This window comes from Thamnophis sirtalis, unplaced genomic scaffold, assembly GCF_051295495.1.
Source record: "Thamnophis sirtalis isolate CommonGarterSnake01/CBP01778 unplaced genomic scaffold, rThaSir2_p1.2 scaffold_5, whole genome shotgun sequence".
NCBI lineage: Eukaryota > Metazoa > Chordata > Lepidosauria > Squamata > Natricidae > Thamnophis > Thamnophis sirtalis.
The window spans coordinates 30459434-30486455 of NW_028261385.1; the positions used below are offsets into that span (position 1 = coordinate 30459434).

A 27022-nucleotide genomic window follows, 5' to 3' on the forward strand; every position below is an offset into this window, starting at 1 on the left:
CACCCTTCTTTTCCTTGTAAAAGCCATTGTACAGTCATTTTGGATAATTATGTGGTGGGTTAGTGTCTCTTATTCCTATTTACTTCACAGAATTGTTGTGGAGAAATATTAGAAGAGGGAGTACGTAGGTAGGCAACAGTTTTCCTGTGTCATGTCAGAAATAGCTCTGGAAGAAGTTTATAACATGCCGTCCTAACAAAATTCTTAAAAGCTAGGAATTGCTTCAAGAACAAGCCATGTGATAGAGCTTAATAATAAAATATTTGCACACCACCAAATAACATGTTTAAAGGACGTATATTTGAATTATTATTGTAATGGGCTGTAGCAAGAAATACCCTATTGTGCAGAATGGAAATAATGCTTATTGAATTTATAGTTGATACTTTTTGATCAGTGAATCTAACTGCTGTCATATTGTATTTATTGGAAGGCAAACAGGAGTGATTTGATTATAATCAAGATAATTACTTTAGGCTATGTTTGTGTGCATGTATATAAATATGTGTGTGTATGAAGAAATATTTGTGAAGCTATAAATTAGATAAACATTAAATAAACATTTTGTTTTAAATCCGTTTGGCTTAATGAAGATGCATGAATATTGTATTTTGAAGGACACATGAGGTGTTGGTAGTTGGCCAGCATGAAGTCTGAGGGGGGTGGGCAGTTCAAAAATGTAAACAATAAATAAAATAAGTAAGCAGTGGTAAATTTGTGCTTAATTTTTCCAGTGTGAAAGGTGCAATTATTAACTGTTGCAACAATACCCAAAAAACTTATGTGTGAATTTTTAAATGAATCTATAGGCTGATGAAGGAAAATGTAGACCTAGTCTGGTATATTAACCAGACATTAAGGCAGACATGAGAACCAGTTTGGTTTAGTGGTTAAAGCATGGGACTAGTAATTAGGAGAGTGTAAATTCTACTCCTGCCTTGGGCACAAGCCAACTGGTTGACCTTGGGCTAGTCATTCTCTCAGTCCTAGGAAGAAGACAATGACAAACCACTTTGAAAAACCTTGCCAAGAAAACTGCAGGAACTAGTCCAGGCAGTCTCCAGGAGTAAAAAGACACACACACAAGTCAAACATATGTAATTATGTATGTTATACAATCATCTTACCATTTGCCTCCACCAACAGTATTCGGAGTAACTGAAACAGAGAATTGATGGGAATGTACTTCTTTCTTGATGTTGAAATGATTTTTTCTGATTTGTTTTTTGGTGGAAGGAAGCAAACCATAGTCCATTGTCTGCATGAGAGACTCATCTCTCTCTTCCTTTTTCTAGTCACAATTTTTAAAATACTGTATGGTTTGTGTATCTGAGTTCATTTCATATCCAGGGAACAGTTCTAGGCATCAGTGATATTCCATGAAGCTGGATGGGGGAGAAAATAGAATTATATTTGCTATCCATTTACTTCATTTCGTGAAAATGTCCTTCTTTTGAGGGCTTTTTTTTTAACCAAAGCAATATCACACTCATCTTCAGCCTCGTATATCCTGATTATTTTGGATCTTACTCTTTTCTAATGACTTGCTCAGTGATGTTGGCAATTGCACTTTGAAACATCTAGAAGACATCAGGTTGTGCTTTGTTAATGTCTGATTATGCAGCTTTTGCCTATTAATTCTTACAGTGCAAGAGATTTCAGCTACTTGTCCATGAAGACATTGTGCAGCTAAATGTTTTACCTCTATACAAACATAAATAATTATCTTAGGGTTTGTGGGATGCTTTAATATGGTTAATTGTAGCACAAGATGTCTCCATTTCATAATATAGAAAGGGATTGCTAGTAAAGCTGAGAAAGTTATAATGGCTTGAGTTTTAGAAATTTCATTTAGAAAGCTTTAAAATGGTTTTTTTTTTGGTAGCTTTTTGTGGTTAGTTCAGCCAGTTGTAATTGATGATATCTGGCTCCTCCTCCCCCTTAATTCCTGCCTAATACAATTTAACTTATTTGTGCTCTCTCTCAAGAAAAAGAAAGGAAGGAAAGGGAAGGAAAACCAAACCAATTCCAGGTGAAAACGTTGGTTTTTAGTCAGTGTCATTCATTTATATGTGTGTGTGTGTGTGTGTACGTATGTACGTATGTATGTGTATGTACACACACACACACACACACACACACACATCAAATGAACTTAGTAGTTTTCCAGGTTTTTGGCATTGGAAAAGGAATGTGTTTGTATAGTACATTTTTGAATTAGATATGAGTAATATTTTTAGGCTCTGTTTGCGATGCTGTTTTTGTTTTGAGTGTTACTTTCTTATTATTTGAGACCATATTCAAATTGCAAGGCAGAAAATTTAATTTTGATCTAAAGTGCTCATATATGCTGAACACCATCTTGAAACAATACTGATAAGCAAGCCATTTTGCGGTATGGGGAGCAGATTGCAAGGAGTAATGGGAAAGGGAAGACACAGAGGAGATCATTTTGAGTAATGCCACTTAGATGTTCATAATATCTGAATAAACAAGCAATGAACAGTGTATTATGTGATGGCTTTAAATATACATGTTAGTAAGGTAGCAGATGCTTTCATTCTAAAATTGACATGTAAAATAGAAGTCTTTCGCAGCAGGGTGCACCTTTATCTGTGACTTCCTCGCACATAATGAATAGTTAATTTATGCTGTATGGTCCACAAGAGACTGGAGAGAGATGAAAAGTGGGGGGCATTTTGGCTACCAGAGCCAGCAGGATGTGCTGAGATATGCTCTTAATGGAAGCATATCCAAGGATGTTTGAGGGGTGGGGGGCAGGAAGGTTGGAACTAGTTTATAAAGCAGATTGCTCATCTGTTACACTGTATTAAATTCAAATTACTGCAAAGGACAAGCAGACATTTGTTCATGTTGCAATAAAACATACCGGCAGGCAGTTTTTAACCATCTCTTCTTGCAAGGAAGGAATCTCTGGTGGAATTTACACTTTTCAGTCATCTCATTCAGTGACTAGGTTACAAAGTTACTGTCTAGTGTCACTTTCATAATTAGTCAATGTCCATTTGTCAACCCCCCTCTGCAAAACCCTCTACTTTTCAAGCAGTGTTATCTACTGAGAGAAAATAACTGAGTATTAGATGTTTTATCTCCCCTTCTTCAGCCTCGATTGGGAGAGGCTGACTTATTTATCATGAGGAGAAAACAAGTGACATATTTGTAGTTTCAAATAAACATTTCCCTGAAAACACCCCCTCCCCATTTCTAAAGAGTAATGTAGTTTTACAGACATGTGTTTAAACTATGTAACCAAATGGTGACCCTGGATGGAACTAAACAAACAAAGGAAATGTTTGAGGCTCTTGATGGCTTCCACAATTCTTATCGGTAAAGACAGGCTTTGACTACTCAATAAACAGGAAAAGAGGATAAGGGTCTGTAGTAACTTAAATCCAACAGTCTGCTTTGGGGTTGTTGGGTTCCATAAGGTTTTGAGGCACATGAGCTCATTTCAGTAGCATGTTAATAAAACTTCTGATAATCACAAAATGGCTGTTGGTGAGAGGCATTGCCAGAGACAACAAGTTTGGCACATACCTTTCATGCTTACATTTGTCCTCTGCCACTCTGACCCACACAACAAGTATAAGGTAGGGATTAAAGTGTTTGCATGAGGTCCCTAAAGAGCCAAATTCAAATTCTTATGAGACCATGGAATTCATTGCATGATTTTGGATAGGTTACTTTTGCTAGTCCTAATCCACTTTCAAGATTGTTGTAGAAATAAAATTAATAGATTACTCCCTGTAGACTACCGAGAAAAGGTGGGATACAAATAAATCCTGTATTATATGCCTAATTGCTTCCTTAATTTACATGATGCAGGTAACAATGAAAAGCAGTGGGTACCATGCTGACATACTGTAGCCTAATTTTCATGGAGTTAGCAAATATTTAATTTTACAGCAAGACTCTACTGGAAGTAAAAAAAAACATCAAATGCTCCCACATGTGAAATTCCTTATCTCTATTGTCTAGATAAGGTACTATTTGAGAATAATATTTTTTTAACAAAATAGCATATGTAATCTAAAAATACTAAAAAAAGGAAAATAGACCTTGATTATTCCAGATACAGGAAAATGTAAAAGGGATACACTTTGAATGTGAATTTAAGGGGAGGAAATACATGAGTGCCTTTGATATGTCTGTTTTGTATATGATTCATTTATTGAGGTGGCTGATCATTTATCTCTGGTTTTGCCCCTGATATTGCTTGAGGGGTAAGGTAGTATAAATTGTTCAAATTTGCTCTCTACAGAAGACTGTTAGTATCTTGCTAAAACAGATCACAGCTTGAACAGGATATGCGTTAAGGGAATAATTGTGATCTTATTGGAAAACCCTTGAAGGGGAAATCTGTCTCTCTCTTTTTTTACAACTATTAATTAAAGGCCACTTTTAAAAGGAAACTTTCAGAACTATAGTTTGAAAGAGTTAACTGGGATTACTTTGGTTCATGAGGCCAAAACATAGCAGATAAAGCATAATATGATTCTTAATTACCTTTAAAATATATTATAGAGCCCTCCTGGATATAGAGACTCCATCCACCTTAATTCTCTTTGCTGTGTGAGGGTGGCGAATGCTAATGTACTTTATAGCAAATTAGTATTTTATGACTGGTAGTGCCTATCACACAGTCATTTTATGAGTAGGCAAGTCTCTCATGGTAGCCATTTGGTGAGCGTATCCATGGTATACTTTTAAAAAAAAGATCTAGTCCAAAAACATTACCTACTCCATTTTGCCTTGTTTTTTTTTCAAAATACATACCTGTTCAAATGAGGTAGTAAGATTTGTGGCAAAACATATACTTTGGAAGCAATTTTTTTCCGGATCAGTCTCAGGCATAGGAGGGAATACCCTATGATCGTTTCTCAACCCCAGCAATTTTAAGACTTCATCTCCCAGAATTTCCTGGTCATCTGGGTCAGTCTGGATCTTGAAGTTGAGGTAGGATAGTGCATACTTTGTAGCTTTTCTTTCTTGTGCCATTTCCTGCTGTGGGTTTTGGCAAAACCTTCCTGCTGTCTTGATTGGAAATGTAATAATTGTTAGAGGAGATTACAATAAATAATACATTATTCCAAAGTAAAAAAAGAGTAATGGTCAGAACTAAAAGATTACCTGCATTATCTATGACAAATTTGGTTTTTCTTATGGTCCTCAGCATTTCTTTTCATTAGGGTAATTATTGGAGCTGGCGGGAAACCACTGTATTCAGCAGTGAAATGTCACTATGGTGGAAGTGAAAAATACTAATTGTATTTTGTTAAATCACCTCAAACATTGAGACTAGTGCAGATGCCATGAATCTCCCTATTGTAAAAGATGCAAGTAATCTTTACTGATTTTTCTTGCCTTCTCACTCATCCTTGCTCTGCCCCAAATCTAATCAAGCATAAAAGTTGATGAGGAGCTGAAAGAGATGGAATTGTGTGTTTCTTTGTGTATGTGTGCCTATGAATTGTAGTCTTTACATTCACTGAGAGAAACTGGTCATACATAGAATTCTTTCCATCAGTATCTATCACATGAGTAATTTTTTTTCCAGAGATATATTTTAAAAAAATCTAAGCCTGTGAATTCTGATATCAAAATTGTGTTTTTAAAAGAAATAATTACATGTACTGATAATTGGAAAAAAATTAGTTCATTGTCAAAAGGTATTTATTAAAGAATCATATGCGTTTACATGCAGAAGATAGTTTTGCTTTTATTAAGTATGGTACTATATTTGAGAAATATTTTTTTGTTGAAGCCTGTTGGGGGAATGGGTTGATTCTTACTGATTTTATAGAATTGTGTTCATTCCGAAAATGAGTCCATGTGTCATTATCAAGCTAAAGTATTTTATTTGTTTTGTTTTGTTTTGTTTTATTATTTTATTTTATTTTTTATTTACCATTTTTTTCCATTTTAATTTCTCTTAACTAATACTAATATACATTTGCAACAAAGCACTCCCAAAATTACTTGTGCCGATTAATTTGCAGTCTAATCTCTGATACAACAGTTTTACTTGCCACTATAACTGGATATATTAGAAATGCATTTTAATGTAAAGCTGTGGTCTCAAACAAAATTACAAAGAAATCCTTTAGAAATTATTAAATATACAGGAAAAAATGATGCAAAATATTTTATGCTTATAAACTGCTCACTAATGATCCTTGTTGATCTTCATGATTTTTTTAAAAAAAAACTTATCAGCTGTATTTTTCTTAATGTCTGGTCATCATGGGTATTTTATATGTCATAAGTATTTATATGTCATACTGAGAAAGAGGTGGACCAACATATTTGAATGCTCCCCACACGAACAGTAACACATAAAAGCATTCTACAGGTAGTTCTCATTCAGCGGCCACTTTCAATTATGATTATGGTGAACAAGAAGGCTTATAACCATTCCTTGCAGTTGCAGCTGGAGCAGCATCTCTGCGATCATGTTTGTTTGTTTGTTTATTGGATTTATATGCCACCCTTGTCCCAAAGAGAAGGAATGTGATCGTGAATCAGGCTCTTGGCGAATGGCTTGCAATTACAAGAATCACAGTACCCTGTAGTCACATTATCATCATTTGCAACCTTCACTGTTGGCTACCAGCAAGCACAGTCAATGGGAAAGCCAGCAGGAAGTTTCAAATGGTAATCATGGGATGTTGTGCCTAACAGCTACACAGGGCAACTGGAATTACCATTGTTTAAGTCAGCATGGTCGTGTGATGTTGGTCTTTACAACTACATTGCTTAGTGACAGTTATTTGGACTGCTTATGTAAGAATTGGATGTCCATCAGAGAACAATGGGCTAAAACAATACTATTCCAACAAACTTATTCTCTGCATGAGACTAGTTTATTTCCTAACTAGAAACATTCAAAAGTGCTTGTTCTTGAAGCTGTTCCACAACAGCTGTTGTGATGTCTCCGCTGGGTGGTCAAACTTTTAGTTTGAGAAAGAGTAGCAAGATTAACAGAAGAAGGGGATCTAAAAGCCCATGAAAAGAGAATATGTGATAGAAACGAGTAAAAGATCCATAGAGTAGAAATATTAGGATGTCACACAGCAATATAACTTTAAAAAGTTGTATATAGAAGTCTGTTTTATTTATTCTAGATCTGTGTGCATCAAATGAATACACTCACTGGGATTTGGGAATCCATATAGCTTCCTCCAGAGTGTAGCCTTAATGCAGTCTTTATGATAGTACACTAAGAGCTGAGAAGAAAAGCAGTTTCCTGAATAATTTCCATCCCTATTGTTTTGACATTTTTCATGTGTGAGCACAGCATTGGGTTTAAAAATAAATAGAGGCACTAAAATGTTGTCAGATTCCATTGATGGAAGCTTCCAGCTACCATTTGTAATAAGTAGTGCTGGAAGTTGTTATTGTGCAGGTTCTAAAGTAATGCAAATTCAGTATTTTGGTGTATGAATGCCTGTTTCCTGTTTTTTTCTGTAGTCATCATCTACCACAGTTACCACTTTGTTCATGTAGAACTATTTACCGGTATATATAAGTGTTTTTTAAGTGACTTTAGTGGCTGCTGCTAAAGACCACAGTTGCTGTCTAAGATGGTGAATTCTATTTAAGTGCATTCGGCTTATCAAACTTTGCTTGCTTAAAATAGCAAACACACATTTTGCTGATTTTTAAAAATGACTATTTTCTTCTGATGAACAGGTTTCCACCTGAGCGGTACCGTGACTGAACCTGCCATGCAATCCGAGCCAGAAACTGTTTGCAATGTGGCTATCAGCTTTGATCGTTGCAAGATTACCTCAGTGACCTGTAGCTGTGGAAACAAAGACATATTTTACTGTGCCCATGTTGTGGCCCTTTCTTTATACCGGATCCGCAAGCCAGATCAGGTCAAACTGCATCTTCCCATTTCAGAGACTCTTTTTCAAATGAACAGAGACCAACTGCAAAAATTTGTACAGTATTTGATTACAGTGCACCATACTGAAGTTTTGCCAACGGCTCAAAAACTTGCAGATGAAATCCTTTCTCAGAATTCAGAGATCAATCAAGTTCATGGTGAGTTAGTTTTTTTTTTCTCCAGTGCTTGCTCCAGAATCCTTTTCTTTCTCCCAGGAAAGTACTTCAGTTTAATCCTATTAATACTGTATTTCCGTAAGCTTTTTGGACTTCCTTTCATGTTCTCTCTCCAAATATGTTTAGAACAAATGACACTTTTAGCCTGTTAGTTTAATTAGGCAGTGTGCAGAAAGCTAACTGAAAACTGGGAAAGACTGCCTGTTCTTGCAGAAAAGACTGTAGTGCCATTCATGTATTGTAGTGCATGAATCACATTGAGCAGTGCTGTCCCTCTAAATATCATGCTTGTGATGTCAAATAAAAGAGAGGTATGAAATGAGATGGTCTGATGAGGCCTTCAGATATACAGTAGGTTATAGGCTTAGACTTGCATTATCAGAATTTTTATGTGCATGTGCAGGTTGGATAAAGCTGTCAGGAACAAGTTGTATAAGGGTCTAATGACATGTTTCCACGGAGAACAACAGCCACATTGAGAAAAGATATCAATGATTTATTTTATCTCAAATCTAACAAGGGGACCCATAGAGACTGTTAAGAAAAGGTAATATCTACCATTAATAACTTGTCAGAAGAACAACAGAATTATTTTCTACTTACTTAGATGGTTATTGCTTAAAGAAACACGAGTTTCATTTGGGGGGGGGTTAATTCAGTGTCCAGCTGAGTAACTCTCCCACTTGTAGATGATCAACATATTTCTAATTGAAATGTTATATGACAGAAAACTACTTGATTGACAGGAAACCCTAACCCTGAAAGCATTTAGAAAGGTGATATGAGGATTAGGCTATATATAATCAAGAATGCATAATTGAAAGTAGGAGAGGAATATCCTTTCCTTCCCCCCCCCCCCAAGAAAGGTGAAATATGTTATGTGGTGTAATCATTCCTTCCATGGGAATTTGGACAAGCAGCTTTGTTGAAACATCTGAACAATATGTCAGGATGTATTTTTGCTACTTATTGTTTTAACCATTTATTGTTAAAATGAACAAGAAATTTAAGCAAGCAAGCAAACAAACAAACAATTGTTGCTTGATCTCCAACATCTACAAATGGGAAGAATTAACATTTGACTCTACATTATACTAGTAGATGTGTCCCAAGATGATTCATGTATTGTGCAAGCTAAGTTAGACAATATAGTGATGTCCAAATTTCTGCTGAATTAGTGTATATAAATTGCTTGCTGCATGGAGTAACTGCAAGCCTGAGGGTGTGCGCTTTAAAAGCCATGTGATGAAGATGCTGCTTTGAATGCTTTGCCCAATCCTACCATGTTGCTGTCCTTCAATAATCAGCGACTTCACCACTTTTCCAGGAGTTCAAAGACAATGTATAAAGATTTGGACAGACCATGAGCAAGTCCCTTTGGTAGCCTAGGATGCAGTTCATTTGGCCTGAAAATTTCAATGGATGTGAAGTAAATAGATACTTCAGTCAAGCTTTAGTCTTGGTCTTTCAAGGTTTGAGCATCCATTTAATTTTTCAGATGTACAACATGAAAAAGTATATGTGATAATTTCAAATTTGGCTAATACCTCTTCCTCCTCCCCCCACTCATCCCTGTAATTTCTAGCATTTTTTTCAGGAGAGGACAAGGTTTCTTTGCCAATATGAATATTTGGTTATAAATAGGAAGTTGGTAGTTTGTGATTAGAACTGACATGAGCCATGCTAATATCGATCTTTGGAAATGCCTACAGGTTAGATCATAGATTAAATGTCCTTAGAATGCATACATTCTAAGTAAAGATTTGAGTAAAGAGCAGATTCCAATTTTATGTAATGTAACTGGGACTAATTTAATATGGCACCCAAAAATGAATTATTTACTTTCACGGAATTATAAAATTGAAAGTTGCCATTTAAAGTATTGAATCCAAACCCCAGCATCCCAGATGGTATCTCTTTGGCCTTAAATTAAAAACATGCAAGAAAGGGAAGCCCACCTGCCCCCCCCTCCTTTACCTGATTCTACTATTACTAGAACAATAAAAGATTTGTTTTTGAGAAGTCCATGCTGACTCCTGGTTTTTCTGAAGATGTTTATGGATTCATTTCTTTGTAGTCCGCTTTAGAAATTTCCTAGGTACAATCAAATTAATTTTTCCAATTTGCTAGGTCTTTTTCTTTTGGAAAATAATGGATAATATCCAGTCATCAGGCACTTCATCTCTTCTCCAGGATTTCTCAGAGATAATACATAAGGAATTGGGCAGATGATAACTAGTTTTTTCAGTAAGCCACGATGGAATTAATTTGGTCATGGAAATTTAAATTCACTCAGAGTAAATCCCTGACTAGGTTTCTCCCAGTTTCAAGCTTTAGTTCTGCCCAAAATTTCTTGGCAGCACTAACGTAGTCTTGTGTTAGGGAGATCTGAACCAAAATAGTGTTTCTTTGTTACTAATATTTTACAATGTTTATTTGACTGCTAGTAAACTGATTCTTTTCATTTGCCTTACATAAAGGCATGTATAAAGGCTTTTCTTTCCCCTCAGCAGCCTTTCCTGAGCTCAGCTCATTATGAATTCAACTTTCCTGACACACCTCTGCTGTTCTGCTCTACCTGTCTATACTCTTTCTTTGTGATCTATTCTTACTTATATCCATTTCCTATACTATATGTACTGTGTCCTTTCTTGCTTTCTGCCTTTCAGTTGCTTGTGTATCTAACCTTCAAAGAGAGGTGTGTGTATATATATGTTTTTACGCATGAAGCTACATTGGCTTCTTTTGCTGTCACTTTTGCTTTCATTATAATTTTTTTATTATTTTTTAACTTTAATACCTCTAATATGGACCTGCGAGTTTCTTGAGCTTCTCTTCCTGTTGGCTTCAGGCACCGTAGGATCTTATTCCCTAACTCAGAGCAGGTTTTATTTTAATTTGATTTTGCATTTGGTCATGGTCACTTTTCTTAAAATCAAGAGTTTTGGCTTGAAACGATAATATTCAATCAACTTTGAAGTCTGCCTCCTCCTCTACTATGCCCTTGATGGGTAGATATAAGCAAATCTTGATGGAAAGAATCTCACAACATTCTTGACAAACTGTGACATTGCAGCATCTCAGAACTAGAAAGCTAGCTAGTAAGCATGTGAGGGATAACTAATGTTTTCCATTATATATCAAATATTATTAGTTGTCTTAAGTTGGAGGTTTAGAGTATGTGTTCACTGTTTAAGCTTTTAGGAAACATTTGTTCCTTGTGGTTAAGAGGGATAACTTGGAGAAACAGAGCAAGTCAGGGAAGTATGAAGATGACTTTTCAGTATTATTACCAACTCTTCAGCCATTAAAAGATTTCCTGGAGCCTGGCTGCCCTGGTTGTCAACTGCAGATATGTTGACTAGATGTTTGATGTCATCTAGCAAAAGTATTCTGTCACAGTCTCTTGGCTTTAATTATTTCATTTTCAAAATATATGTTATAATTCAAATCATTTGAAATTATTATTTAAAATAATAGAAAACTCATTCTTTTAGAAGAAAAATTATGAAAGGTTCATCAGTTTGATACTTGCTGTAATAAAAGCATGCATACACTTTTGATACACCTTATTTTTTTCTGGAATTTTCTGAGCCAGCAACTCTTTTTCATCAGAAGTTGTTATTGTGGGAAAAATAGGAGAAGTACTGTTCTCAGATAATCAAGTGTTGCCCCTTCCTGTTTTTTAAAGAGTAATGCCATTTTTAGGAAGGCATTCACACAACAGGCAAAATAAATGATAGAAAGTGCTGTTTCCTATATTTGCCTACTTTAATTTTTACCAGATTTAAAAAAAACATTTTAGCCTGCTTATTTAACATTTTAATTTTTCCATTGATTTTAAATGGTAATTCTGAAGAATCTCCCAAACTAAAACACCCCTGATTAAAAGCAAATATAAAAACAGCAAAACAAAAGACCTATGGTAAATAATAAAGAACAACATAATAACAGTAAAGTACCAAGAATAATAGCCACAGACAGGGCCACTTTGTTATTCTCTAATACTGATGAACCACAAGTAGTTTTTCTTGAGAGCTATGTACTCGGTGGCTCAATTCTGGTTAGAAAAAGTAGCTAGAAAAGGAAACTACATAGGAACCCTTCACATATGCAGTACTGTAAAATGCATTTGAAACATATTAGAAACCTGTGCATTTTATTAGATGATTATTGACAAAAATATCCTGCTGCATTGTATTATCAGATGCAGTTTCTCAGTGGTCTTCAAAGGTATGAATACAATATGTATATTTAATATATTGCAAGAATCTTGAAAGTGATAAGGGTGTGAGTTACTCTTGTGACTAGACATACCCAGTTACCCTGCAACTGTTTATCATGTTTTAGCTCCATCCCGCTAATCAATTTTGTTGCTCTTCTCTGCACTCTTTCTAGAGTCTCAACATCTTTTTTGTAACAAGGTGACCAAGTATGATCTTACCAAAGCAGTGTTCAATTTTAGCCTGTTTTGTCCCATCCAAAGCCCAATAGTGTTCAGATATTTGAGATTTCCAATTGTCTCCAACTTACCCAATTAAATGCCACCTTACTCCAAACTATAAAGTGACCTCTTCGAACAGTTCAAGAGAAAGATGGAAAAGATCAAGCCCTATTAAGCCAACCTCCCCTCCTCCTCCTCCTCCCTATCCCCTGACTGGAATTGCCTGATAATGAAGGACCAGTGCCATATAGTGCCTGTAGCCCTCATAATATTTCCAGAAGGAATGCTTGCTGTTGAGAAGTCTCATATGGTAGGAAGGATATATTACCTCCTCCCCATCCTGACATAGCGCCTTGACCCGAATAACCAGTACTATTTTGGTTCCATGTCTGGACCTGATCCCAGGCTGAAAAGGCTCCAGAAAAATCTGCTTTCTTAATGGTGCCGCAATTGACCCTCACCATCTTTTCAACAGCCTTCTCCAAAAATAGAAATTGAAGACTGCATGATAGTTATTTAGTGTAGCTAGATCCAGAAAATGCCTTTTGAAGAGAAGGCATATTACAGTCTCCTTCAAATTGGGGAGGGGATGCCCTCCCCTACATGGCATTGACTAGTTTCCTAATACAAGAAGTCATACCTCTTCTGCCTCAAAGAAGGGGCCTGGATAGAAAGTACTTGCCTCCCTTATTGGAATCTTTAGGCTGCAAGAGACCCCAGATAATTAATGACATTGCCTTAATCATCACAGTGGGTCTCAACCTTCCTAATACTGCGACCCTTTAATACAGTTCCTTATATTGTGGTGACCCCCATTGTAAAATTATTTTATATTTTCTGTAGTTTTTTAAAAAAATGTGTTTTCCAATGGTCTTAGGTGACCCCTGTGAAAGGGTCATTCAACTCCCAAAGGAGTCGCGACCCACAGGTTGAGAACCGCTGCTTTAGACCCTACACATGAAGAGCCAAGGCTTGGGGGAATCTGGTTTTATCGGTAAACTGCTATGCAAGTAGTTATCTTATTCCTCCCAAAAAGTGACTTGACTACCTTGAACAGTGTTTCTGATTTACTAGCCATCCACACTACATAGAGAGGACATAAGATAGAAAGATAGAAGTTATTGTATACGGTCAGATTATTTATTCATTTATATATTTAAAGATTTGTGGGGCAACATGTAGGCAGCTCACAACAATAATAAAACTGCAAACTATAAAACCATAAAACTAAAAAAAAAATTAAACCCTTCCACCCAAATCCTGGTGCCCCAATCATCTTCTAGGATGCTTCAACAACTATCCATATGCTCCCACGGCACTGTTGCAGTGCTGGGTAAATATCAGGTCTTGATGAACTTCCAGAAAGGGACTGCCAGATCACTGGGGCCAGGATGTTCCACAGAGTAGGGGCAGACTTGGGATTTATCAGACTTAGGAGCCTTTAAATTTCAGAAGCTGAAGACTGAGCATGGAATTTGTGTGCAAAGCACACATTTTGCCAGTGAGTAACGATACCTATATGTCATAGAGGGCTATTGCTCCAGTTTTCTCTTAGCCACTGACATAATAATCTAAAGCTGTGCACACATAGGTTCCTTTAGAGTGCTAAATATGCACAGAATTTTACCATCATATCAGGCTTAATATCAGTGCATACATAATAGGTGTAATCAGTCATCAATAACTGTCATTTTAGGTGGGAACAACTGGATCCTCATGTATTGGTAAAAAGATTTAAGTCATCATATAGCCTTTGTTTCTTCTGTGTAGGTGCCCCTGATCCTACAGCAGGAGCGAGTATAGATGATGAAAATTGCTGGCATTTGGATGAAGAGCAAGTTCAGGAACAAGTTAAACTCTTTCTTTCCCAGGGTGGATACCATGGATCAGGGAAACAGCTCAATCTGCTTTTTGCAAAGGTATGTTAGAAGGGATATTTTTTCATTTTGACAGTATGCTTTTTTACCTTTAGTTCTTTTGTTGACTTCACGATGTTTAGCCTCTTAGTAATGTTCCCACTACATTTCTTGGGCTGGTACCATCTGGATTTCTTGGGCTACATTTTTCAGAATTCTCCGCTATTTGAAGATTTTAAGGTACAGAAGAAGATTACTTCTTTACTGTCATTAGTAAACGGTTTCTTTGGGAAAAATACAAATCAACATGGCCAAAACCCAACCAAACAAATCTGTTGAATTTTTAAATGTCATTGCTTTGACATGCATTGATAATAGTATGCTCCACCCCACCCCACCCAAGCACACACAGTATAAAAGGAGTATACAAAAGGAAATACAAAGCAAAGTGACTGGTATCTTTTTATAACTTAATGTCATATGATACATCTTACAATTGTTTAAAAGAAAATTGGGAAATCTGTACTGCCATGGGACAATGGTTACTTAATGTAAGGAATGATAGAACATGAAGTAAGGAACTTTGCAAATACTTCTGTTGTTTCTTGAGCAGTAGGATGGACTCTGTAGTAAATTGACACCTTTTGGTTGATCTGTTTTGCATGTTTCATTATCAGAATTATACACAAACTGCATAGGGAGTTAGAAGCATAGAACAAACTGAAACTTGTGGTAGAAGATTAGAATGTTTTTAGTCAAGGGTAGTACTGGTATGATTGGTATGGTTCAAAGTGAAATGTTGAAATGTATGAATTTAAAGCTAAAGCCAGTTTAATGCAAAGTTGGAAAATAGTGATAAGAATAGCACTTAGACTTATATACCACTTCACAGTGCTTTACAGCCTTCTCTAAGAGGTTTACAGAGTCAGCATATTGCCCCAACAATCTGGATCCTCATTTTACCAACCTCGGAAGGATGAAAGTCTGAGTCAATCTTGAGCCGGTCAGGATTGAATTCCTGGCTGTGGGCAGAGTTAGCCTGCAATACTGCATTCTAACCATTGCACCACCATGGCTCTTAAATATCAGAATAACAACTTATTCTGTCTTTGGTATCTCTGAATCAGTGTGTGCCTTGGAAGTAAAATAGGGCACCTTTAGCATCAGACAAACATGAAACAATCAACCTGCTAAGTTTTCTAATAATTGTATTGTATTGATAAGATAATAACTGTGCTTTATAATTGAAGTACTATAGCCAGTCAATGGAACAATTATAAGTTTGTGCCTCTCTGACTTTTTACAATGCTGGTGGTTCTTCTACCTTGCATTTCTCCTTAAATTTGTTCTTTGAATGATCAGTAAAATCTTTGGTGTCTATAGTAATTTGGGAGGGGAAAAGTAAATATTTTAAGCATCTTTATTAAGAGTGCGTGTGAATTTTATTTCCAAAGTTTTCATAAGAACCTTGGACTATAGAATACACTCCTCTCATGCTGAAGGTGTGCAAAGTGTACCACTGTGTTCTGTAAAGAATGGTTTTTGCAATATGGTACATTTGAATTACCATGAAAACCTTTATTTTCTCCAAAATTGTGGGATTTTCAAGTTAGTTTATTATGCTTTTGTATTTATACTGAACTACATAGGAATTTGCTAATATATCCATGCTCCCTAATTGACAAGAGAAAAAATTGGCATGTTAAAACTATGTCTTCTTTGTTCCCTTTATTAGAGATGTTTAGTGGTGTAGCTTCTTTTTAGAATTAAATACTATCAACTCCTCCTGTCCAGTGAATTAATTTTGTATATGGTGATGTGGCACTCAGAGTGTACACTCATTTATCCCACTCCTGCTTTTGTCTATCATCATGTTAATATTTACTTCTTCTTCTCCTTAAATGCCAAGGACAACAGCTCTAAGCTAGAGGAACATCAGTTTGAATGCATTTATTATTTTCTTTTTAATGTTTTTATTAAAGTTTTTAATATTTTTAAATTTAAATTAATAATTTCCCCGCTTCCAGTCTCTACATTTTTGATATCAGACAAGATAAGACAAGATAGCATTTTCTCAATATTGGGCTACTTCATAATAAAAAAATCTGCTCTTCATTGTATAAATACTTACTTTTTAAAACATTGTGTACTTGCAATACTTATTGTTGGTATGAATTGGCACTATTGATTGTTCAGATGTAATCCCATGTTTCCACTGACCTCTCCCTTGCCCCTGGCAATTCTTCATTTGTCTCCAGAAGTTGTGAATGCTCCCAACACTGGAAGTTTTTAAGAAGTTACTGGATAACCATTTGTGTGAAGTGGTATAGGGTTTCCTGCCCAAGCGGGGTTGGACTAGAAGACCTCCAAGGTCCCTTCCAACTCTGTTATTCTGTTATATAAACACTAAACTACATGTTTTATATTGTAGGTGCGAGAGATGTTAAAGATGAGAGACTCAAACGGTGCTCGTATGCTGACACTGATAACAGAACAGTTCATGGCTGACCCACGGCTGTCACTTTGGAGGCAACAAGGAACTGCAATGACAGACAAATACAGGCAGCTGTGGGATGAACTAGGTAAATCCAAATAATTTTGCCAAATCTTTTAACAAATCTGAAATGAAGGAAATATTAAGTGTTTTGAGTATCCTTGGTTCTTGTCAATAGAATTTGTATTTGTTGCCAGATTTTGGGATTATGGTAACCTGGGAACTTGTTTTCATAGGCAAAATTAGTGCATTTTTGCAAAAGCCGAGGATGTACAGCCAAAAATAACTGCTCCGTGAAATGTTTAATAGTAGAAGCTAGAATATAAACATTTCCTATGTAATAAGTAACCCATTGTATTAACAAGGGCTAAATCTGCAGTTATTAATAGTAAATGTTTACCTTCATAATTATGCACCTCTTTGATTCCAAAATGTCTTTGAAAGGGCATACTCCTTCACTAATCAGTTTTCAATAGGCATGGAACACTGTATAATGTTAGTTCAAGATCCTTCATTCATACTTTTTAATCAAGTGGGTGGTCTGGGTATATACCTCAGTGTAAACACATGTCTTTTTTGTGCTATACTTGGATTTTTGCTCTGTAAAGATTGGAGGGGTGGGGGGAACCCTGATAATTGGCCAAACTAGGCTCATTTATCAAATTCATTGCAAGCTTACTATCCTAACCAAATGCTTTACGGCCTACGTTTATATGAGTGGTTGAATGTGAATTTGGAATTTTTTGTATGAAGAGTGAGGTGTGTACTTGTTGATTTGAGCTGGTAGTAGGTGAACTTTGTGTTAAAATTTGTTCTGGGTCAGATTTGGTTTTCTATTTGAAAATTAGGAGAACACAAACTGAGAACAAGCTGTATTTCATGCCTTTAAGTAAGTCTTATGAGTATTTTAATCAATTTTTAATTGAAACTGAAACAAACATCATAGTTGTAATTCATATTTCGTGTTATTTTGGTTTGTTGTGTATTTTGGAATAGGAGTACTGTATTTCTATATGGCTCCAAATGAAATAAATGTAACACTGAAAGTTCCAGAGGAGCAAATTATGAGCTGTAGCTATTTCAGTTTATCTTTCTTACAGACAAGCAGTCAGTAAGGGAATCCTTGCAACAAATTCCATCAGCATTTCCCTGGATGTACTATATTTAATAATGACCTTGTGTGTACAGTATTACTAAGATCTGTTTCCTGGGGCTGGGGGCACAGTTTGGCTCAGTGTGTGCCAGTTTGATATTCTTAGAGGAATTGCTTACGAGTGGCTAGTTCAGGGAAACAATTACTTCACAACATATAATTTCCATGTCCTTCAAAGATTTCTAATAATTCAGCTGAATGAGTAAACCTAAACAATGGATCAAAAAAGGATAAAACAAGTGTCTTTCTCACTGAATTTAACCAGGATCTGATGTATCATTGAGAATGCACTTCGGGTGCACTTCAGGATCTGATGTATCATTGAGAATGCACTCCGGGTGCACTTCAAGGTCCTACTCACCACCTATAAAGCGCTCCATGGTAGTGGATCTGGCTATTTGAGAGACCGCCTTCTGCCAATTACCTCCCTGCGTCCCATCAGATCGCATAGAGTTGGCCTCCTCCGTATTCCATCTGCCAGTCAGTGCCGACTGGCGACTACTCGGAGGAGAGCCTTCTCTGTTGCGGCTCCGACACTATGGAACAATCTCCCCGTGGAGATTCGTACCCTCACCACCGTCCAGGCCTTCCGCACAGCCCTCAAGAACTGGCTAACCCGTCAGGCCTGGGGATAATCTTATTTCGCCCCTCCCGAATGCTGAGTGAATGTTGAGTTTTATTGTCTAATTTATTTTGTGCACATTTCTTTTTTCGTATTGTCCCACACTCCCCTTCCTTTTTTGATTGTAAGCCGCCCTGAGTCCCCTCAGGGAAAAGGGCGGCCTATAAATAAACAAAAAAAAAAAAAAAAAAAAACTTCTAAGTTAATGCTTTCAATGTTAAATACTGCTAGTTTCACAGCAGCCTCAACTCCCTGTTTTAATTAAACACTATGTAATACTAGTATTACCTCTTTGGCGTTAGTAACTAATTTTCAGGTGTTGACATCTGAGCAAATAAAGCTACTTGGTACTGTTAATCCTTTTCTTTGTCTACTTACCCATATTCAGCTTCCAATGTGTTCCAAAGGGCACAAGAGACCATTAGATTTTGTGTTGGTTAATATAAGCAAGTGGCTATTTCTCTCTGGTAGATTTTTTCTCTCTCAACTCCTCTATTCTGGGAAGTTACAAGGAAAGCCAGATCAATTACAGTTCTTCCACTTCTGATGTTAAAACTGAACAGGTGATAGATAATACATTGTTTTCAGGAATTTCTGGACAAAGCTGACTTTTCTGGTCAGCTGTTCACCTGATTTCAGGCCAGGGCTAAGAATGAAATTACTGATATTGGGAAAAAAATAGAATGTGTGTCTCTGTTGGCTTCTCCAGGCTCCTTGCTGTACCATTAGACTGTGTATGTAGATACGAGCACCCATTTCCAGTGTTGCTTCTCCACCCTTGCAGGGTAATTTCAGGTTGCGTTGAAAAATTACTCTGCTCCAGGAGATATGCCAGTAGCTTTGATTTATTCTCCCAATATGATTCGTATTTGCATGAAGCCTCAAATCAAGCTTATACGGTTTCTGTATGAGTAATTTTTCCAGTCTCTGAGACTGGAAAAAAATTGATTAAGAATAAGTAACTCAAAACTCAATACACACAATTAATGCAATATGGAAGTTAAATTATTTCCTGAATGTTTTATTCAATCCAGGACTAAAATCCTCAAAACAATTGTTTTCTTGTTGCTTTGTTTCTGTTTTCCTCTTTTCAAATAATTGCTTGCGCCAGATTCCATGCAAACACCTGAAAGAGAGGAGAGTGCCAAATAAAGTGACCAACATAGATTTGTTAATTTTGTATTGGCCTGGTTTGGAAATAAGTCAAGTTAGACTTTCTTCCATTGAGAAGCTATTACAACATTCATTAATCTTTGGAAGCATCAGTATAGATATTCTGCTCATGGTTATTCAGTGTGACTGTGATGTATGGCTTTATGTTCCTGTTACACTTTAGTTTCTAATGGTAAGCGATGGAACTACTCTTAGTAAAAATTTGACTTTATTTACTCCATTTTGATAGGGAAGGTCACGAGACTTGCATTAAAAGTTAATCCTCCAGTCTCCACGTCAGTTCTTTTAACTGTCACCAGTTCTTTGAACCTACCCATTTAAAGAGTATCCCTAAGGAATATTTGACATAACACCCTTTGGATGCCAGAATCTTCTCAATTTTCTCTTATAATCTTACTCATCCAAAGTAAAAAATATTTGAACTTTCATGTTTGAGCTTTGATGTTTGAGTTTGGGAATGACTTTCAATCTGAAAAAGGGAAAGGAAAACCTATTATTTTGAAATCATAAAAAAATCATAAAAGGTTTTTTTCCCCTCCTGTAAATGCAGAATGAAAGCCATTGGGCAATTTGAGCACGTATAAAAATGAAATAATGCTCACTTTCATTTGCAGGTTTACACCTGTTTATAGGTTAGCCCTAAAGTCAACCAGCTACTAAGCTTTCTTAAGCATGTTCTCAGGTGATAGAAATTTCCCAAGATCAGACAGGTTTCACTGCGTTTCTTCCCTTGGGAAGAGGCCACCTTTTATAAAAGGATGTTAAAAAAGAAGTGTTCTGCTTCTAGGAACAATATGTTTGCAGAAAGGCTAAAGTAACAAGATGTTAATTGAAGTTCAGCCAATATTTGCAAGATTCCCACAGTCATGAAGGGTATGAGAATACTTCTTTTGAAGGTAACATTCACTTAATATGTTAATAATGAGTAAAAGGAATTTCTAACTTAGATTCCTTTATAAGACTAAAGAGGTTAGCTGACAGGGTGGCCCTATAAAGATCAAGGAAGAGTTGCTATTTTGACAGGAGACATACATTTACATTTGAATCACCAAACAATCCAGAGAGGGGGGATTAATTATTCCTAGAATTGACAGGGCATGTTTATATAGCAAACATGTGATTTCATCAGCTAGCCCTTATTAATCAATTTAGTTTGTAGATGACTTTGAGTCATGGAAATGCTTTTCTGCCAAAAACCCAGACGCTTTCAGTTTTTTGAATATTCTGTCACAAGACATATGCATTGGTACAGAATTTGCTTTCATTTTTGGAGCAAGTTAAAGTTAAAATTTAAGGTGAATCTAAACTGAATTTAGATTTTAAATTCTTAAAGAATTGGATTCTTTTTGCTGTTATGTCATATTTGTTCATGCATGGTATGCATACATATTGTGGGATCTTTTGGAGGTGATGGTTCAGTTTAAATTAAAAAAATTAATTTAAACTGAACCATCTCTACTGTTTGTGGGAGAGGAAGATATGGTGGTGGCCAAGGGCCAAATTATGTTCGGGGAAGCGGGTTCACTGTTTAAGAGCAATCACGGGTTCCGATCCTCATCATCCTTCTCACACCCCTGGGTGCTTGGGATTACAGGACCCTGGTCTCCGTCTGGTGTTGCTTAACGCCAGGTCTGTGGTACATAAGGTTCCCCTCATTTATGACCTCATACAAGAGGGTAGAGCGGACCTGGTGTGAATTACGGAGACCTGGTTGGGCCATGAGGGGGGTGTTCCCCTTAATGAATATGCCCACCAGGCTTCCGGGCGTTTCACTAGCTGAGAGCCCAGGGCAGGGGCGGTGGGGTGGCGGTGGTTATTAGGAAAAGTCTCGGACCTCAGGTGATCACTGTGCCTCAGATAGGCAGGTGTGAGTCCCTTTTTGTGAAATGGGGCCTTGGAGTTTAGGTGGGCCTTTTTGTTACGTACCTGTCTCCCTGCTATGTTTCATCAGCCCTGCCTGAGCTGCTAGGTGTATTAATTTGATTTTTGATTTTGATTTGATTTTATTAACATTTTTATTAGCTGGATTGGCGGTTGATTTCCCAGGCTTATGATCCTGGGGGATTTCAATCTGGCTTCCATTGGCGAGACATCCGAGTCAGCTCGGGAGTTCATGGCTTCCATGACAGCTATGGACCTAACTCAGTTAATTCAAGACCCCAACCATAATGGGGAGCACACACTCAACCTGATTTTTGTCTCTGGGCAGTGGATGAATGATCTAGATTTAGGGGATATTTCTATCCAACCCTTGTCATGGTCAGATCATTTCCTCATCAGGCTTGACTTCCATACTGCTACCCCTCACTGCAGGGAGGCAGAACTGACTAGATGGTTCTGCCCCAGGCACCTGATGGACCCTGAAAGGTTTCTGATGGAGCTAGGGACTTTTCCTGAATCCCTTGCTCACAACTCGACCAAAGCCCTAGTGGAAGCCTGGGATAGGGCGGCCACTGGGGCTTTGGATCATGTTGTGCCTTTGCGGCCTCTGACCCGGTGTCGATCCCGGGTAGCTCCCTGGTTTACCGAGGAGCTCTGGAAGATGAAATGCGGAAAAGACACCTAGAGAATGGTTGGAGGGCAGCCGGTCCGAATCCGATCGAACACTAGTAAGAACTCATATTAAATCCTACTTAGTGGCGATAAAAGCGGCAAAACAGCAACATTTTTCCGCTCTTATCGCATCTGCAGATAACTGCCCAGCCGCCCTGTTTAGGGTGACCCGCTCCTTACTTAACCAAGGAACTGGGAAAGACCCCTTGCAGGGTAGGGCTGAAGAATTTGTTCAGTATCTGCAGGATAAAATCACTCAGATCTGGACAGGCTTGGACTCTGACTGGGTAGATTCGGGTGAGTTGACGGGGATGAATCTTGTGGAGACCATCTGGGATGAGTTTGATCCTGTGACCCCCGAGGGCATGGACAGGATTATAGGGAGACTCAGTGCTGCCACTTGTGTGCTGGACCCGTGTCCCTCTTGGTTAGTCTCGGCTTCCCGGGAGGTGACACGAAGCTAGCTCCAGACGATTGCCAACACTTCGGTGAGAGAGGGGTTCTTTCCCACCATCTTGAAGGAGGCGGTGGTGAGGCCCCTCCTTAAGAAGCTTTCCCTGGACCCAGCTTCTTTAGCCAACTATTACCGGTCTCCAACCTTTGCTTTGTAGCGAAGATTGTTGAGAGTGTGGTAGCATGTCAGCTTCCACAGTTCCTGGATGAAGCTGTCTACCTGGATCCATTTCAGTTGGGTTTCAGGTCCGGATACAGCACGGAGACAGCATTGGTCGTGTTGGTCGATGATCTCTGGCGGGCCCGGGGAAAGAGCTACTCCTCTGTCCTGGTCCTATTAGACCTCTCAGCGGCTTTCGATACCATCGACCATGGTATCCTACTGTGACGACTCGGGGGATTGGGAGTGGGGGCACCGTTTTACGGTGGTTCTCCTCCTATCTGTCGGATCAGTCGCAGTTTATGTTGACTGGAGGGCAGGGATTGATCCCGAGGCGCGTCACTTGTGGGGTGCCCCAGGGGTCGGTTCACTCACCCCTCCTGTTCAACATATATATGAAACCACTGGGTGATATCATCCATGGTTTTGGGGTACGGTATCATCAATATGCTGATGATATCCAACTTTTCATCTCTACCCAAATCACCCAAACGATGCCCTCGACGTGATGTCCTGATGCCTGGAGGCTGTGCGGATCTGGATGGGGACGAACAGGCTCAAGCTCAATCCCTCCAAGACTGAGTGGCTGTGGTTTCCGTCATCCCGATTTGTGCATCTTGTTCCATCTTTGATGATAGGGGGAGAGCCAAGGTGGCGCAGTGGTTAGGGTGCAGTACTGCAGGCCACTTCAGCTGACTGTTATCTGCAGTTCAGCGGTTCTAATCTCACCGGCTCAAGGTTGACTCAGCCTTCCATCCTTCCGAGGTGGGTGAAATGAGGACCCAGACTGTGGGGGCGATATGCTGACTCTGTAAACTGCTTAGAGAGGGCTGAAAGCCCTATGAAGCGGTATATAAGTCTAACTGCTATTGCTATTTAGCCCCCTCAGAGAGGGCCCGCAATCTGGGTGTCCTCCTGGATACACGGCTTAGTTTAGAAGAACACCTGACAGCCGTGACCAGGGGGGGCATTTTACCAGGTTCACCTGGTATGTCAGTTGCGCCCCTTCCTGGATCGGGATGCTCTGTGCACAGTCACTCATGCCCTTGTCCTTTCTCACCTAGACTACTGTAACGCGCTCTACATGGGGCTGCCCTTGAAGAGCACCCGGAGGCTTCAGCTGGTCCAGAATGCGGCTGCGCGGGTTATCATGGGAGCACCTAGGTGCTCCCATGTTACATCCCCTTTAGGCGGCCTGCACTGGTTGCCGGTTGTCTTCCGGGTGCGATACAAGGTACTAATTATGACCTTTAAAGCGCTCCATGGCTTAGGCCCAGGATACCTGCAAGACCACCTACTGATAAATTATTGATCATTGTTAATTTTAATTCAATTTTTTAAAAAAAATGTTATTGTTAATTCTAATTGGGTTTGTTTGGGATATTCTATTTAATTTTTTTTAACTTTTGTATTATGTGTTTCTTTTAATGTTGTACGCCGCTCTGAGTCCTTGGGAGAAGGGCGGCATATAAATCTAATAAACCAAACCATAAACCAAAAAATAAAATACATTTTCCAGAGTGGGTTTGCAGAGATGGTATTATCACAGCCAATTGGCCTTGAGACTGGGTTGAAGCTGAAGCCACGCCTCTGGGCTCCTCTCCTCTGACTCCAGTTTCAATCCAGTCTGGCCAAAGAGAGGTTGTAAATTCTTGACTCCTGATCTGATTCAACTTTTCTGGACCATCCTCGACTCAACTTGCTTCCTTCTCACAAGGAGACCCTTCCTTCACTTCCCAGTAAGTCCCTGCTATTAGCTGCGATTTTTCCAGCTACTCGAGGGTTAAATCTCAGGGCTTGGAGGCTCCAGTGGCTGGGTCGCTGTCCCGGTGGCCATTTTGGCCGGCGATCCCATGGAGCCCTGAGAGGGCAGATTGGCGCCGATGGGGACTAAAGGGCTCTGGTTTCCTCCTACGCAAGGCGCGTGCCATGCTCAGCTGGGGGGGGGGCAAGGCAGGTGAGCGAGCAAGGAAGCCCCAGGGCACTTTCTATTCCGAGCCTAAAGAGGTTAAGGAGGAGATTCCTGCTCCCGACCTTTTCCTGGAAGTAGTTAAGAGACAGTGGGAGACACCCAGGCTTTACCCCACCCCCAGGCAGCAATGACAGACGGTTCTATAACATCAAACCAGATTTCTCCCAAGCATTGCAGATGCGCTCTGTGGATCCGCCGGTGGTGGCCTTGGCTGCCCCAGCATCGCTGGTACCCAAGGATGTGGCAGACAACCTGAAGGCAGAGGACAGGAAGGCGGAGATGATCCTCAGGAAGACCTTCCAGTCAATAGCTTGGGCCATTAAGGCGGCGGCTTCCGCCTCATTTTTCAACCGTACGGCCATTCTTTGGTTGGAGCAGTCCACAGGTTTCCTATGTGGCACCTTCCCATGGTGCTATGGGCCCTTATGGCCGAGCCTTTTGAACCACTCTGGACCGTTAGCCGGAAGCTCCTCACTTGTAAGGTTGTGTTCCTGGTGGCTATCACCTCGGCTAGGCGAGTCTCGGAGCTGGGGGCTCTCTCCTCCAAGGAGGATCTATGCACATTTCACAATAACAGGATAGTGCTACGCCTGGACCTGGCTTTCCTGCCAAAGGTAAACCCGGTCTTCCACCGGGCGCAGGAAGTGATTCTTCTGGACTTCTGCCCAGACCCGACCAGGGAGCGGGACCACAGTTGGCACCGTTTAGATGTAAGAAGGGCCTTACGGATTTACCTAAGGCGGACGGCAGAGTTTCGTAGGTCTGAGGCTCTGTTTGTGTCATTCCAACCCTCGTCACTAGGGAAGAGGGTCTCCCTGTCCACCATTAGCCAGTGGGTCTGTCTGGTCATTGTCCTCGCCTATGAGATGCAGAACTTGCCGGTTCCGGCCGGCATCACGGCCCACTCCACTAAATTATAGAGTATAGTTCCCTTTTCCTATTATCAACCTTTATGAAATCCCATTGGCTTAAGACTATTGGTAAATCCCAAAATAGCCATTTTTATCTATTTTTAGCAAAAAGTCCATAAAGGGTTTTCAGTCTTTTATAAAAGTATTTGCTGCTCCTTTCTTGGACTTTATAGACTTATCTTTATGGTCAATTAACTGTGGATACAGAGAGCTATTGGGGGAGTTTGCTGTATGTCACTTAGATTCACCCAATCAGTGTTATATATTTCAATCACCTGATCCAAAAGTACTGCATAACTTGGGCGTTTCTGGCCCTCTGTAAGTACCATATTGTTTCAAGGCTTGTGGCAGGCCGGAAGGCCCTATGCAAACGTTGGCTTCCAGGCCTAATCGGCTGCTTCAGCATTAAATTCTGAGAGCTACTAGTTATAGAGAAAAGTTTTGTCAGCATGTTGGATCTGCAAGTTAATTGGTGTTTTCTGCTGATTCCTGGCTGTGATATGGAATTGGAAGCCCTTTGGCACCTTGAAAGATACAAGCCCTGAGTATAATTGTCACGTGTCACTATCAGGACCGACACAAATAGTGTTCTCGGTTCAGAAGCTTAATTACTGACCGTTTTAAATATGAGCATCACAGTTTTAAACTAAGCCCCATTTGCCCTTGAATATAATTTAGATGTCCCCTTAGCAAAAGCTAAGTGCCAAATTAATTGGGGGGGGGAGTCTACATGAAAAAAAAAACCTAAAAATGCAAAACAGCCTTTTATTGCCTTTCACGTGCCGCAGCTAAATATGTCAACCTAAACCAAACTCTAATTGGCACAGTTACTGTTATCAAAGTAGGGTTGCTCTTGTGACAGCTTAATAAAGCTGAAACTATTAAATTAAATTTCTGAGGCTTTATCTGATAAGCGCAGTGAAGCAGAAGAATCTGTGAGACAAATATCTATGCCCGGTAGAATGATGGAGCCCAGCAACTTGTCAACATATAGATTACGGGTTCAAATGAATGCCTGGTTTCCCCACAGTTACTGTTTTTCATTATCCTTTCCTATCTTCTCCCATCCTACAATGTTTCCTATGCTATCTGTTATCACGTAGATCTTGCATTTCAAAATCCTCATTTCAACTTCCTCACCAT

General features: G+C 38.9%; 1 protein-coding gene across 1 annotated transcript in view; it reads left to right on the plus strand.

Moving 5' to 3' along the window:
* Positions 1–27022, plus strand: part of ZSWIM6 (zinc finger SWIM-type containing 6) — a 102922-nt gene that overhangs the window by 32307 nt on the left and 43593 nt on the right. The window contains exons 2-4 of the mRNA XM_014055595.2: positions 7714–8070; positions 14303–14451; positions 16820–16970. Coding sequence (XP_013911070.2) covers positions 7714–8070; positions 14303–14451; positions 16820–16970 — 657 coding nt within the window. The remainder of the gene's footprint in view (positions 1–7713; positions 8071–14302; positions 14452–16819; positions 16971–27022) is intronic.